This window comes from Ranitomeya variabilis, chromosome 7 (assembly GCF_051348905.1).
Source record: "Ranitomeya variabilis isolate aRanVar5 chromosome 7, aRanVar5.hap1, whole genome shotgun sequence".
Taxonomy (NCBI): domain Eukaryota; kingdom Metazoa; phylum Chordata; class Amphibia; order Anura; family Dendrobatidae; genus Ranitomeya; species Ranitomeya variabilis.
Genome location: NC_135238.1, coordinates 240,964,425 through 240,981,378, shown reverse-complemented (window position 1 = coordinate 240,981,378; position 16,954 = coordinate 240,964,425). Strand labels below are relative to the sequence as shown.

The following is a 16,954-nucleotide window of genomic DNA, read 5'->3' as shown; positions in this document are numbered from 1 at the left end:
AATTGTATTTACCACCAACAAGATGGCCGCCATCAGAATTATATTTACCACCAACAAGATGGCCGCCATCAGAATTGTATTTACCACCAACAAGATGGCCGCCATCAGAATTGTATTTACCACCAACAAGATGGCCGCCATCAGAATTATATTTACCACCAACAAGATGGCCGCCATCAGAATTGTATTTACCACCAACAAGATGGCCGCCATCAGAATTATATTTACCACCAACAAGATGGCCGCCATCAGAATTATATTTACCACCAACAAGATGGCCGCCATCAGAATTATATTTACCACCAACAAGATGGCCGCCATCAGAATTATATTTACCACCAACAAGATGGCCGCCATCAGAATTATATTTACCACATGGCTCTGGGCCACCATTTTGGCTGCTATTACATTTAACACATTCGCCATTAACAAAATGGCCGCCATTACATTTAACACATTCGCCATTAACAAAATGGCCGCCATTACATTTAACACATTGCTCTGGGCCACCATTATACGGTGGTGGCCGCTCACAAGATATATTTTTGCAATACACAACTCAAAAACTCTATTCTTTCTATTCCTTTTCTCTTCTACCCAATTTCCAATTTTTTTTATTTATTTATTTATTTTTTTTATACAGACTTTCAGAGACTCTTTCTCCTGCCCTAGCAATAGACAACAATCCATTATCTTCTAGGATACCTTTTCTTTCTTTCTTTCTTTTTTTTTTTTCTAAGACAATCTTCCACTCCAGGGGCTGTAACCATCCCCCCTTCTGGCATTCCACACAATTTCCACTAATGTGCATGAGTCTAACTTGCCATCTGAATTTGGCTTAGTGCCCATACGGCATAACTGCATTAATTTCTCCATCTTTCTATAGATATACAGTATATATACCTATCTATCAAGATAACAAACACCAAACAAACAATAAGACGGGGGAGATGACTCAAACCTGAGATTCTAAAGGGAACTGAGTCTGCAGTACCCAGTTCCTATTGCTTCTTGTCACGTGGTCCCTGTCTGACTTCCGTGCTCCGTACTTTACAAACCAATTCTTCCCTACTTTGTCAAATTGCTCCCTAACTTACCGGTCCCCGTGCAGAGTCAATTACTCGATGTCACGGGGCAAAAAAAAGAAAAACTATAAATTTAATTGGCTCAAACTGAGCCAATTGCTCCAAGTTTCAATGAGCCGCTACACAATTTATTATGCCCGAACTGAGCCAATTGCTCCAAGATTTACCGGGCCCCCCTAGGCCGAGTCAATTACTCCAGGTCCTAGTCTCTCTTGTACAGAACTGAAAATCTTATCACAGGCGACAACCGTATACCACAGACAAAAATTATTTTATTTTTTCTACACTTGCTTGCTTATCCTTCCCTAAAAAAACAAACCTGTTTTTCCCGTCCTACCACATGCTTTTCTTTCTGTAAACACTTGCTTATTCTTTCCTAGAAACCTGTCCTGTTCCAAACACAATGCTTCTCCTTCTGTAAAAACCTGTTTTTCCTGTTTTATCACTTGCCTCTAGCCCTCTGTAAACACTTGCTTTTTTTTTCTTTCTTAGAAACCTGCTTTGACTGTCCTTACACAATACTTCTCTTCTTTACTACCAGTCATCTCCCCTCTTCACAACATGTAACAGGCAGTAGGCAACTAAAACATGTGACGGTTCTTGCAATTAAATGACCAGCAGCGGAGAGACCCTTCTGCCGTCTTACAGATACCAAGAAAACCGGACACGGTCAGGCAATCTGCACAGGATACCCCGAAGGACACAGGTAAAGACTACAGATTATAAAAATCAGCAGACTTACCGTGTTCTGTTAAGGAGTTGATCAGTCTCCAGGTTCGGGGTACTCAGTGCATCCAGCCGTTCCACTCGCCGGTTTTCAGGGTTCAGGGCTCTCCTCTGCTGGCCCCACGTTGGGCGCCAAATATTAGGGTTGAACAATTAATATAAATGTTCAATTCTCTAGTTGCCTACTCCTGGCCTAATGTATATTGATCATGTGCACTAAAGAAATACACCAGACACAGTCAGCTGTAACTCTCCTTGATCAATGTGTGGCTCAGCTCCAAGAAGGGATTTATTAGTCAAACACAATGTTATATATCTCCTGTAAGGGGGCTCGGTTAGCTCTAAAATGGGAGTGATCGGATGTATTCCATTGGTTAGTGGGTTGGGCATGAGCAAGTCCATGGGTGGATCCATGAGGTCATCAAGGTGGGTTGGTCCGTGAGGTCATCAGGGTGGGCGTCGCTGTGGGTGGATCCATGAGGTCATCAAGGTGGGCGTCATCTTGGATACCAGACCATGCGGCATGCTAAAACAGGAAATGGCGGCCATCTTCAGTGTCTTCATTGTTCATCTTAGATACCAGAGCACATGGCTCTGGTAGAGGAGATGGCAGCCATCTTAAGTGTCTTACTTTGTCTGAGGAAAACTTATGTAAGGTTAAACAATACATGTTATAGGTTGCTTCCCTCAATTACCTTATGTGTTGAGGTTAATTAAGTATTTGATCTTATGGCTCTCCTCAACACCCTACTCCTGTCCACTACCTATTTGCGGAGGTAGGCACCCTAAGTTTCTGCGGTTGGCGCCCCCGCTCCACGAAGACTGGCCCTGTTGGCCCTACAAATACCCTATAGTCCCTAAAAGGTAGTGTCACAAATACCAATAGACCCAAAAACCAAAAATATTATAAAAAATTAGCAAAAATAGTATAAATACTATTTAAAATAAATTTGGACGGTCATTACCCCCTGATGAACCCCCGGTTTTCCCACGGGGGGGAAACGCGTTGGGTATTGTAAGGGAAGCTCTCCTGTATGGAGATGTTTGTCGATGGCTGGACTGATATCTGCAGCGCTGCTGAAGGACTCTTTTGAATCAGATGAGTTAAGCGCTTGATATGGCCTTATGACTACTTTATGGAGATGTTTGTCGGTGGCTGGACTGATATCCGCAGCGCTGGTGAAGGACTCCTATGAATCAGAAGAGTTAAGCGCTTGATATGGCCTTATGACTACTTTATGGAGATGTTTGTTGATGGCTGGACTGATATCTGCAGCGCTGCTGAAGGACTCTTTTGAATCAGATGAGTTAAGCGCTTGATATGGCCTTATGACTACTTTATGGAGATGTCTGTCGGTGGCTGGACTGATATCCGCAGCGCTGGTGAAGGACTCCTATGAATCAGATGAGTAAAGCGCCTAATATGGCTTAATGACCAGTTTTGCTGCATATGATATGGCCATCTAAATAATTTCTGCACCGATATCCACAGGATGGATGTGGCTCAATGACTATTTTTGCTGCATAAGATATGGCTATCTATATGACTGTTGGATCCATGTTTACAGCGTGATTGAAGCACCTCGATGTATTGGACGGGCCATATCCTCATTTCTTCTCTGTGTGAAAACGCTTCATTTGGTTCATACTGCATATGATATGGCCATCAGAATGACTTTTTGACACACTATATATACATCTCTTTGGGATAGGACTTTTGCATCATACTCTGGTGTCTCCACTCTATGAAATGACTTTTTTTGGAACTAGCCGATGTATTAAGGTGGCTTTTTTGCATTTAGCTTTTGCTGACTTCACCATTGTGTGAGAATTACATATGGGCATTATTGTCATTTGAGTGGTTCCCCATAATTGAGTTTTGTGCATAAATGGGACATTACTATTTTCCCTCTCTGTCGGCCCAAAAAAAAGCTATATTTTGTTTGAATGCCCTATCAAGGGCATCCAGGCTGTTGGTTACAAAACTATTTTTCAGTTTTTTTGTTTAGTTTGTTTTTGATTATTATTATTTTTTTTTTCTATTATGTTTTTCATACAGTCTTTTGCTAATTTTTTAGAATATTTTTGTGTTTGGATAAATTAGCAGGCCATTGTAACTACAGATGTGGCAGTTGGGGTTTTCTACTCTATGTATTTAGTGAGAGATGATGGTATTATTGTGATCTGAGTGGCTCTCTTTATTGAGTTGTTCTGTTTAAAGGCGATATTAATATCTTTCCTTTTTTTTATACCCCATATAAGTTAATAATGTACGGTATGTGAATACCCTATTAAGGGTCTTCAGCTTTGGCTATAAAACTATTTTTGAGTTTTTTTGCTTAGTTTGTTTTTTCTAATTTTTATCTATTTATTTATACTATTTTTGCTAATTTTTTATAATATTTTTGGTTTTTGGGTCTGTTGGTATTTGTGACACTACCTTTTAGGGACTATAGGGTATTTGTAGGGCCAACAGGGCCAGTCTTCGTGGAGCGGGGGCGCCAAGCGCAGAAACTTAGGGTGCCTACCTCCGCAAATAGGTAGTGGACAGGAGTAGGGTATTTGATAGGGGTCAGTTAGTTCCCCTGTTGGTTATTCATTTTCACTGTATTGTCCTCAATTTTGGAACTTTGTTATTTTAACTTTATTTATTAAAAGTTATATTTTAGGAATCCTTGTGTTTTGGTTTGTTTTTGAGAAGTAAACTGTCTTGAGGATTTGAGAACCAAAATTGTTGAACAATTTCCACAATCTCAAGGTTGCAAATCCATCTCCAGAGATCTTGATGTTCCTTTGTCCACAACATAATCAAGAAGTTTACAACCTATTACTGTAGCTAATCTCTCTGGACGTGGATGGCAGAGATGAATTGATGAAAGGTTGTAACGTACGATAGTCTGAATGGTAGATAAGCCCCAATCAAAGTCCAAAAAAATTCAAGCTGTCTTGCCGGCTCAGGGTGTATCAGTGTCAATGCGTTCTGTCCGTCCACATGTGAATGAAATGACACGCTATGGCAGGAGACCCCGAAGGACCCCACTACTGACACAGACATAAAAAAAGCTAGACTGCAGTTTGCCAAAATGTACGCGAGTCAAAATCCATCTGGGAAAGCATCTTGTGGACAGATGAGACCAAGATAGAGCTTTTTGATAAAGCACATCATTCTATTGTGTACCGAAAATGGCATGAGGCCTACAAAGAAAAGAACCCAGTACCTAAAGTCACATATGGTGGAAGGCCACATATTTTGGGGTGCTTTGCTGCCTCTGGCACTGGGTGCCTTAACTGTGTGCAAGACATCATGAAATCTGAAGATTACCAAAGGATTTTGCACCACAATGTAGTATCCAGTGTCAGAAAGCTGGGTTTGCGACCTAGGTCCCAGGTCTTCCACCAGGACAATGACCCCAAGCATACTTCAAGAAGACCCCAGGAATGGATGGAAACGAAGCGCTGAAGAACTCTGAAGTGGCAGCAATGAGTCCGGATCTAAATCCCATTGATCCACTGTGGACAGCTTTTACAATCGCTGTTGGGTGAAGTTGAAATATGAGACCTGGAGCAGATTGTAAGAAGAGTCCAAGATCCCAACAGAGGAGTAAGAAGCTTGTGGATGGTTATAGAAGAGTCCAAGATCCCGACAGAGGAGTAAGAAGCTTGTGGATGGTTATAGAAGAGTCCAAGATCCCGAATGAGAGGAGTAAGAAGCTTGTGGATGGTTATAGAAGAGTCCAAGATCCCGACAGAGGAGTAAGAAGCTTGTGGATGGTTATAGAAGAGTCCAAGATCCCGAATGAGAGGAGTAAGAAGCTTGTGGATGGTTATAGAAGAGTCCAAGATCCCGACTGAGGAGTAAGAAGCTTGTGGATGGTTATATAAGAGTCCAAGATCCCGACTAGAGAGGAGTAAGAAGCTTGTGGATGGTTATAGAAGAGTCCAAGATCCCGACAGAGGAGTAAGAAGCTTGTGGATGGATATAGAAGAGTCCAAGATCCCGGCTGAGAGGAGTAAGAAGCTTGTGGATGGTTATAGAAGAGTCCAAGATCCCGAATGAGAGGAGTAAGAAGCTTGTGGATGGTTATAGAAGAGTCCAAGATCCCGGCTGAGAGGAGTAAGAAGCTTGTGGATGGTTATAGAAGAGTCCAAGATCCCGACAGAGGAGTAAGAAGCTTGTGGATGGATATAGAAGAGTCCAAGATCCCGGCTGAGAGGAGTAAGAAGCTTGTGGATGGTTATAGAAGAGTCCAAGATCCCGGCTGAGAGGAGGAAGAAGCTTGTGGATGGTTATAGGAAGCGATTGGTTGCAGGTATTTATTCCAAAGGCGGTGACCAAAGATTAAGATGAGGATGCCAACAATTTTGTTCTGCCAAGTTTTGCAGTTTGGTGTGAAATTATGTCAAACGTGCCTTTTTTAATCTTAGTTTTTTTTTTTGTGTTGCTCCAATACACATAAAAGAAATAAGCTTGAGTATAACAAAATGTGTAACTGCAATAATGTTCTGGGAGAAACATATCATTTTCTGGAACAATTTCAAAGGTGCCAACACTTTCGTCCATGACTGTTGTTTGTTGGGCTGCGCTCAGTGTACTGTTCAGGAAAGGGGACTGCAGTTGCCGAAATTCCCGTGTACCCAAAAAGGTGAATCTGGGTTTTCTGGCTTTATGTAATGAATGTTCGTATTACACCTTGTGTTTCATTTCCTCACCATTTTCAAGATCTTTGTTTGCATATAATCCTCATCATTGACGTAACATGAATGATGGAAATCAGGGGACAGAGACATCACTGATCTGCAAATAGTGAAGAACCTCTGGATTCTCCTGTCCGGGGTCTGAGCCTCGTGCAGAAATCCTGGCACCTCCGGCCCCAGCTGGTGTTACTGAGGTTATTAGTGGTCATTTGAGGAAGGTTCTGAAGCTGCCGGTGGATCATTAGCATGCCTATCGATCCTGTCATTTTCATAGTTCCATTTTATATATTTCAGTTTGCTTTGGTTACCATGTTGTAGGGACAATAGTTGTGTGCCACAAAGCAGACGTGGTGCAGCAGGTGATCACAATGCAGAGTAAGCGCAGATGGACTGAAGTGGAGGATCCCGGCGTATTGGAACATCTGGCCTAGAGAAGTCTGGAAATATTGCTGCATTGAAACGCCACATTTCCCTTCTACAAAGGTTTTTTCGATGAAATCTTGAAAACCCTTATAATTGAAAAGTTATTATAGACATTCCAGAAGAAGAGGTCTATGCAGAGCTGTGGGTTTGGCACTGTGTTATATGTGAACAGTATAGTACCAGTAACACCAATGTTTCTTACAGAGGATAACCAGGCTTTCCTGGAATCTGTATCCGAGGAACGACCCCCCTCAAAGCCGGTATTCACCAGGACCATAATGGACATTGAGGTAGTGGAGGGCAGCGCCGCCAGATTTGACTGCAGGATTGAAGGTGATCTTTGGTTGCTGGGGGTGGGGTGTATAACATGTATGTGCCACCTGCTTATCACCCTGCAATTCCTTCTCTCCAGGTCATCCTGATCCGGAGGTGATCTGGTACAAGGACGATCAGCCCATCAAGGAGTCGCGTCACTTCCAGATCGACTATGACGAGGACGGGAACTGCTCCCTGACCATTGCCGAGGTGTGTGGGGATGATGATGCCAAGTACACCTGCAAAGCCATCAACAGCCAGGGGGAGGCGAGCTGCAAAGCCGAGCTCCTGGTGGAAGTGATGGCGGAAGAGGAGGAGGAGGAAGAAGAGGAAGAGGAGGAGTGAATCTATATTCTATACAGGACATATTTCTAGCCACAAACTACAGGGAAATTTTCCCACTTGAATCCCAGAAAGACACTCAATGAAGCTGGAAGTCCTATTCCACCCCACTGTCTGAAGACCACGTCCTCCGCCTGTAACGTCCTACACCGGGGATGTCTCACTGCGCACTCGGTATATTCAGAATAAACACTCTGATCTGTCATTATCCAGGGGACCAAGTGTTTCTAGGAGAGCAAATCTGATGAGAAGCACAAAATCCTGGTGGGGAAGATGTGATACCATGTGGTGGGTGGATGTAATGTAGGGGGGACGCACCGAGGTGTGATTGGGGTGACTGGATACACTCGGGAAAGAATACAGTGTATCATACAAAACAATGCAGAATGAGGAGTGTGAATGGGAGGATACAATGTAATATATGGGGGATACATTGTGTGATTGGGGGATATATTGTGTAGTATATGATTGATACATTGTAGTGTGATTGGAGGATACATTGTAGTGTGAGTGGGCGGATATGATGTATTTTGGGGGATACATTGTAGTGTGAGTGGGGAGTACAATGTAGTATATGGGGGACACATTGTAGTGTGAGTGGGGGAATACAATGCAGTATATGGGGAAACTTGTGATGGGGATACGATGTAATATATGGGGGATACATTGTAGTGTGAGGATATGATGTATATGGGGGATACAATGCAGTATATAGGGAAACATTGTAGTGTGATTGGGGGCTACAGTGTAGTATAGGGGGGATACATTCTTGTGTGATTGGGGATATATAGTGTAGTATATGGGGAAACGTGTGATTGGGGATACATTGTAGTGTGAGGATATGATGTATATGGGGGATACATTGTAGTGTGAGTGGGGGATACAATGCAGTATATAGGGAAACATTGTAGTGTGATTGGGGGATATATAGTGTAGTATATGGGGAAACGTTGTGTGATTGGAGGATACGATGTAATACATGGGGGATACATTGCAGTGTCATTGCAGCGTAGGGGAGTAGTTGGATGTAAATGGCTGCCCCTTGTAGTCCGCACTGACACCTTCAGTGTCTTTTCCTTGTTACAGGCCGATGATTATAACCCCCATTATGTACTCTGCACAGTGTGACCTGCCCGGTTCCCTTCCTTTAGTGTGACGCATTGTCATGTCAGTTCTATGTAGGAGCCACTTGTGCCAATGTAAAGCCCCTGCCAGCTCAGAAGTATTGGGGGGCCCTGTAATTAGCACAGTCTGTTCTGTGCAGGAACATGGAGGACACGGGGGCTGCTCGCAGATTGCAGACACTGCCAGTCACTGGTTTCCAGTACACCAGACTTTGCATGCTGAGAGTTGTAGTGCTGCAGCACTTGGATATGATCCTGTCTCCCATCAGTGTAAATGAATAGAGAATCCTCCTCCTGCTGCCGGTCCCGATCCCCGGGTAATGATGAGGGTTGTTGTTTGGATATGTGAAGCTGCTTTGCGTCCAGTATCGGATTTCCCGCTTCCACTTCGCTTTCACCGTATTAGCACCTTGTTGTTTTATTTTCTGGGGATATAATGTCATGCGCTGGTGACGACGCCAGCGTGGACGAGTTGATGTGCCGCACAGCGTGTGTGTGTCTTTGTGTGAATAGAAATCATATATTAGCTTGATGTAATCCCGTCATGGACAGATTTGGTGCATGCGGTCGTCTTCATTTCCGCTGTCAATTTGTGACCGGTCACACTATATAACTCTGCAGATAGTGGGGGATATGGAGATCATGGGCTCGGGATTTCCACCAATAGCTCGCCTTCATTTCCATATCGTCCATGTATGTTAATTGAGGGAGTGGCCTTTTGTTTGTAACCACATGTCCACCATGAGTGGGAACCCGACTTCCTTGCTCATGGGATCAGTGGGTTCACAGGGGCAGAACCCCTACTGATCACACGTGTGTCTTTTATAATGGAAGATTCCTCTAAATGTTAATGATCTCCATACTGAACAAGAAATAAAAGTGAAGAGATAATATACAGTAACACTGCAGTGCTAAAGCGAAGATACAGAGGGGACTTGTGTCCACGTGGATTCTTGGTCCTGGATATTAATACCGCGGTTATGTGCAATCCCGGTGTCCGGTCTCCTGGAGCTGAGCCACCAGAGGTTCATAGTGAGCAGAGCTGCTGGGACACCATGGCGCCGACACATGGGAACTGCAGAAAATAACAACTTTTCACGAAAGTGAAGATGATTTACAGTGGACTGGACGTGTAATACCCTAAACCCGTCATGTACCTTTTACCGTGGCACACACAGGGTTAAGACCGGTCAGTCGGGTAGTGCTGTAATCAATCATGAACAGAAAGTGTTAGTGTTCATAGCTCAACGCTTTAGTCTCCATACTGCGCTCTTATGTTGTGATGAGGATGCACTCGCCCTGCCACCCTCCGACTACTCTCCTTCCCCTTTTATTATGCTTCCCGTTTTATTCATCTTGTCTTTTGCGCCTCCTTGCTCCTTATTTCTTTTCCTCCACTTAGCTGTCATGCTTCCTCTCTTTCATCCCATTCCCCCTTTTCCTTACTCCTCCTTCCTTTCTGTTCTTCCTTCTGCTCATTCTTCTTTGCTCTTCCTCCATTTTCCTCCTCCTCCTTCTACTTCTTTCTTTCCCCTGCCCACTTACATTCCCTTCCTCCCTCTCTTCTTCCATTCTCCTCCTTCCATTTTTTCTCCTGCCTCTTCTTTCTCTTATTATTTCCTGTCCTTTCTTCCTCCCTCCTCTTCTTTACTTCCTCGTCCTCCTTTTTTTCTATACTTTATTTCACCCGTTTCTCCTCAGCCTCGTGTTGCTTCTTTTCCCTTCTCATACTTGTTCTCCTTCTGTCGTTTCTCTCCTTCCTTCCTTCCTTCTTCCTCTTGTTGTCAGGGGTTGTTCATGTCTGACCTTTGCCGGAGATGAGAACACTACAGTTGTGGTTCCTCACATTATAAATAAAGTCTAGCACGACACATGCTTCCAATACCAGTGCCCTCTAGGTGTCTGTCTTCTTTTATGTTGCTTATCATGTGACAGACTGATACATTGTGACAGTCTTCAGCTGTGAATAGTAAACGTGAATGCTTCCATTCACTGGCAGCAAGCAGGGATCTTGAAAATGAGCAGTCATCCATCAGTAAAATCTATTTGAAAGTTGTAGCATTTCCATTTTTCAGCACTCTGCAGCTTGGCTTGTTATCTGTGTGGACCAGTGGTGGCCAGAGATAAGTGTCAGTAAATATCACTTATGATTCTTCTATTGGAAAGCTGCCCATACAGATTCGGTCATTTCCCCATGTTAGCGTTCATGCTCAGCTGTGCACACGGGTAGATAAGCGGCTGCCACTTGTGACACATGACAAGAGCCCCCCAGAACCAGTGCATTGGAAATCAGAAGTGAAGTGAGTACAGTCTTACTACAGTATCTCCCCTTGTACACAGCTCCCATATAGAATTAGGTGTCTCTGTTATGGTTCTCAATGGCAAGAGAACATAGCCCAGCAAACATAAGAACTAGCTCTTGGAAGGATGGAAACTAAACTGACCATGAACTAAACCTGCCGCACAACTAACAGTAGCCGGGTTGAGCAACGCAGGATCCCCTGGAGCCAATGCAAAAGCCCAATCCTGAGGGTCGCCCCGGAGCAAAGAAATCACAATCCTGACCTGCTGAGCAGGATCTCCAGCAGAGCGAGATTTCAGGGACAAAAACAACTTGCAATTATTTTTGAAATTTTGAAAGCAAGATCTATTCCCCGAGAAAAATTCAGGCAAAGGAATTCTAGGTTCAGATATAGGAACATGAACAACAAAATCTTGTAAATTTTGAACTTTCGTGGTGAGATTATTCAAACCTGCAGCTAAACTCTGAATATCCATTTTAAACAGGTGAACACAGAGCCATTCCAGGATTAGAAGGAGAGAGAGAGAGAAAGGCTGCAATATAGGCAGACTTGCAAGAGATTCAATTACAAGCACACTCAGAACTGAAGGGAAAAAAAAAAAAAAAAAAAATCTTCAGCAGACTTCTCTTATCTCTCCTTTCTCTGTCAATTAATTTAACCCTTTCCGGCCGGTCAAACTGTTATGGTTCTCAATGGCAAGAGAACATAGCCCAGCAAACATAAGAACTAGCTCTTGGAAGGATGGAAACTAAACTGACCATGAACTAAACCTGCCGCACAACTAACAGTAGCCGGGTAGCGTAGCCTGCGTTTTATCCCTAGACGCCCAGCGCCGGCCGGAGGACTAACTAATCCTGGCAGAGGAAAATATAGTCCTGGCTCACCTCTAGAGAAATTTCCCCGAAAGGCAGACAGAGGCCCCCACAAATATTGGCGGTGATTTTAGATGAAATGACAAACGTAGTATGAAAATAGGTTTAGCAAAATTGAGGTCCGCTTACTAGATAGCAGGAAGACAGAAAGGGCACTTTCATGGTCAGCTGAAAACCCTATCAAAAAACACCATCCTGAAATTACTTTAAGACTCTAGTATTAACTCATAACATCAGAGTGGCAATTTCAGATCACAAGAGCTTTCCAGACACAGAAACGAAACTACAGCTGTGAACTGGAACAAAATGCAAAAACAAACAAGGACTAAAGTCCAACTTAGCTGGGAGTTGTCTGGCAGCAGGAACATGCACAGAAAGGCTTCTGATTACAATGTTGACCGGCATGGAAGTGACAGAGGAGCAAGGCTAAATAGCGACTCCCACATCCTGATGGAAACAGGTGAACAGAGAGGATGATGCACACCAGTTCAATTCCACCAGTGGCCACCGGGGGAGCCCAAAATCCAATTTCACAACAGTACCCCCCCCTCAAGGAGGGGGCACCGAACCCTCACCAGAACCACCAGGGCGATCAGGATGAGCCCTATGAAAGGCACGGACCAAATCGGAGGCATGAACATCAGAGGCAGTCACCCAAGAATTATCCTCCTGACCGTATCCCTTCCATTTGACCAGATACTGGAGTTTCCGTCTGGAAACACGGGAGTCCAAGATTTTTTCCACAACGTACTCCAACTCGCCCTTAACCAACACCGGAGCAGGAGGCTCAACGGAAGGCACAACCGGTACCTCATACCTGCGCAATAATGACCGATGAAAAACATTATGAATAGAAAAAGATGCAGGGAGGTCCAAACGGAAGGACACAGGGTTAAGAATCTCCAATATCTTGTACGGGCCGATGAACCGAGGCTTAAACTTGGGAGAAGAAACCCTCATAGGGACAAAACGAGAAGACAACCACACCAAGTCCCCAACACAAAGCCGAGGACCAACCCGACGCCGGCGGTTGGCAAAAAGCTGAGTCTTCTCCTGGGACAACTTCAAATTGTCCACTACCTGCCCCCAAATCTGATGCAACCTCTCCACCACAGCATCCACTCCAGGACAATCCGAAGATTCCACCTGACCAGAAGAAAATCGAGGATGAAACCCCGAATTACAGAAAAAGGGAGACACCAAGGTGGCAGAACTGGCCCGATTATTGAGGGCAAACTCCGCTAAAGGCAAAAAAGCAACCCAATCATCCTGATCTGCAGACACAAAACACCTCAAATATGTCTCCAAGGTCTGATTCGTCCGCTCGGTCTGGCCATTAGTCTGAGGATGGAAAGCAGACGAGAAAGACAAATCTATGCCCATCCTAGCACAGAATGCTCGCCAAAATCTAGACACGAATTGGGTACCTCTGTCAGAAACGATATTCTCCGGAATACCATGCAAACGGACCACATTTTGAAAAAACAGAGGAACCAACTCGGAAGAAGAAGGCAACTTAGGCAGGGGAACCAAATGGACCATCTTAGAGAAACGATCACACACCACCCAGATGACAGACATCTTCTGAGAAACAGGAAGATCCGAAATAAAATCCATCGAGATGTGCGTCCAGGGCCTCTTCGGGATAGGCAAGGGCAACAACAATCCACTAGCCCGAGAACAACAAGGCTTGGCCCGAGCACAAACGTCACAAGACTGCACGAAGCCTCGCACATCTCGAGACAGGGAAGGCCACCAGAAGGACCTTGCCACCAAATCCCTGGTACCAAAGATTCCAGGATGACCTGCCAACGCAGAAGAATGAACCTCAGAAATGACTTTACTGGTCCAATCATCAGGAACAAACAGTCTACCAGGTGGGCAACGATCAGGTCTATCCGCCTGAAACTCCTGCAAGGCCCGCCGCAGGTCTGGAGAAACGGCAGACAATATCACTCCATCCTTAAGGATACCTGTAGGTTCAGAATTACCAGGGGAGTCAGGCTCAAAACTCCTAGAAAGGGCATCCGCCTTAACATTCTTAGAACCCGGCAGGTAGGACACCACAAAATTAAACCGAGAGAAAAACAACGACCAGCGCGCCTGTCTAGGATTCAGGCGTCTGGCGGACTCAAGATAAATTAGATTTTTATGGTCAGTCAATACCACCACCTGATGTCTAGCCCCCTCAAGCCAATGACGCCACTCCTCAAAAGCCCACTTCATGGCCAAAAGCTCCCGATTCCCAACATCATAATTCCGCTCGGCGGGCGAAAATTTACGCGAGAAAAAGGCACAAGGTCTCATCACGGAGCAATCGGAACTTCTCTGCGACAAAACCGCCCCAGCTCCGATTTCAGAAGCGTCGACCTCAACCTGAAAAGGAAGAGCAACATCAGGCTGACGCAACACAGGGGCGGAAGAAAAGCGGCGCTTAAGCTCCCGAAAGGCCTCCACAGCAGCAGGGGACCAATCAGCAACATCAGCACCCTTCTTAGTCAAATCAGTCAATGGTTTAACAACATCAGAAAAACCAGCAATAAATCGACGATAAAAGTTAGCAAAGCCCAAAAATTTCTGAAGACTCTTAAGAGAAGAGGGTTGCGTCCAATCACAAATAGCCTGAACCTTGACAGGATCCATCTCGATGGAAGAGGGGGAAAAAATATATCCCAAAAAGGAAATCTTTTGAATTCCAAAAACGCACTTAGAACCCTTCACACACAAGGAATTAGACCGCAAAACCTGAAAAACCCTCCTGACCTGCTGGACATGAGAGTCCCAGTCATCCGAAAAAATCAAAATATCATCCAGATACACAATCATAAATTTATCCAAATAATCACGGAAAATGTCATGCATAAAGGACTGAAAGACTGAAGGGGCATTTGAAAGACCAAAAGGCATCACCAAATACTCAAAGTGGCCCTCGGGCGTATTAAATGCGGTCTTCCACTCATCCCCCTGCTTAATTCGCACCAAATTATACGCCCCACGGAGATCTATCTTAGAGAACCACTTGGCCCCCTTTATGCGAGCAAACAAATCAGTCAGCAGTGGCAACGGATATTGATATTTAACCGTGATTTTATTCAAAAGCCGATAATCAATGCACGGCCTCAAAGAGCCATCTTTCTTAGCCACAAAGAAAAAACCGGCTCCTAAGGGAGATGACGAAGGACGAATATGTCCCTTTTCCAAGGACTCCTTTATATATTCTCGCATAGCAGCATGTTCAGGCACAGACAGATTAAATAAACGACCCTTAGGGTATTTACTACCCGGAATCAAATCTATGGCACAATCGCACTCCCGGTGCGGAGGTAATGAACCAAGCTTAGGTTCTTCAAAAACGTCACGATATTCAGTCAAGAATTCAGGAATCTCAGAGGGAATAGATGATGAAATGGAAACCACAGGTACGTCCCCATGCGTCCCCTTACATCCCCAGCTTAACACAGACATAGCTTTCCAGTCAAGGACTGGGTTATGAGATTGCAGCCATGGCAATCCAAGCACCAACACATCATGTAGGTTATACAGCACAAGAAAGCGAATAATCTCCTGGTGATCCGGATTAATCCGCATAGTTACTTGTGTCCAGTATTGTGGTTTATTGCTAGCCAATGGGGTGGAGTCAATCCCCTTCAGGGGTATAGGAGTTTCAAGAGGCTCCAAATCATACCCACAGCGTTTGGCAAAGGACCAATCCATAAGACTCAAAGCGGCGCCAGAGTCGACATAGGCATCCGCGGTAATAGATGATAAAGAACAAATCAGGGTCACAGATAGAATAAACTTAGACTGTAAAGAGCCAATTGAAACAGACTTATCAAGCTTCTTAGTACGCTTAGAGCATGCTGATATAACATGAGTTGAATCACCGCAATAGAAGCACAACCCATTTTTTCGTCAGAATTCTGTCCAGAAGTGAACGGCAGAATTTTAATCACATTGCATATTCTCTGGCGTCTTCTCAGTAGACACCGCCAAATGGTGCACAGGTTTGCGCTCCCGCAGACGCCTATCGATCTGGATAGCCATTGTCATGGACTCATTCAGACCCGCAGGCACAGGGAACCCCACCATAACATCCTTAATGGCATCAGAGAGACCCTCTCTGAAATTCGCCGCCAGGGCGCACTCATTCCACTGAGTAAGCACAGCCCATTTACGGAATTTCTGGCAGTATATTTCAGCTTCGTCTTGCCCCTGAGATAGGGACATCAAGGCCTTTTCCGCCTGAAGTTCTAACTGAGGTTCCTCATAAAGCAACCCCAAGGCCAGAAAAAACGCATCCACATTGAGCAACGCAGGATCCCCTGGAGCCAATGCAAAAGCCCAATCCTGAGGGTCGCCCCGGAGCAAAGAAATCACAATCCTGACCTGCTGAGCAGGATCTCCAGCAGAGCGAGATTTCAGGGACAAAAACAACTTGCAATTATTTTTGAAATTTTGAAAGCAAGATCTATTCCCCGAGAAAAATTCAGGCAAAGGAATTCTAGGTTCAGATATAGGAACATGAACAACAAAATCTTGTAAATTTTGAACTTTCGTGGTGAGATTATTCAAACCTGCAGCTAAACTCTGAATATCCATTTTAAACAGGTGAACACAGAGCCATTCCAGGATTAGAAGGAGAGAGAGAGAGAAAGGCTGCAATATAGGCAGACTTGCAAGAGATTCAATTACAAGCACACTCAGAACTGAAGGGAAAAAAAAAAAAAAAAAAAATCTTCAGCAGACTTCTCTTATCTCTCCTTTCTCTGTCAATTAATTTAACCCTTTCCGGCCGGTCAAACTGTTATGGTTCTCAATGGCAAGAGAACATAGCCCAGCAAACATAAGAACTAGCTCTTGGAAGGATGGAAACTAAACTGACCATGAACTAAACCTGCCGCACAACTAACAGTAGCCGGGTAGCGTAGCCTGCGTTTTATCCCTAGACGCCCAGCGCCGGCCGGAGGACTAACTAATCCTGGCAGAGGAAAATATAGTCCTGGCTCACCTCTAGAGAAATTTCCCCGAAAGGCAGACAGAGGCCCCCACAAATATTGGCGGTGATTTTA

The 16,954-nt window shown here is 44.5% G+C and overlaps 1 protein-coding gene across 4 annotated transcripts in view; it reads left to right on the top strand.

The window, feature by feature from the left end:
* MYLK (myosin light chain kinase) overlaps positions 1-10,594 on the top strand; it is a 349,601-nt gene extending 339,007 nt beyond the window's left edge. For all 4 annotated transcript variants that reach the window (XM_077273316.1, XM_077273314.1, XM_077273317.1 and 1 more), the window contains 2 exons: positions 7,134-7,262; positions 7,342-10,594. In XM_077273316.1, coding sequence (XP_077129431.1) covers positions 7,134-7,262; positions 7,342-7,589 — 377 coding nt within the window. In that variant the 3' untranslated portion in view covers positions 7,590-10,594. The remainder of the gene's footprint in view (positions 1-7,133; positions 7,263-7,341) is intronic.
* Positions 10,595-16,954: the final 6,360 nt, after the last annotated feature.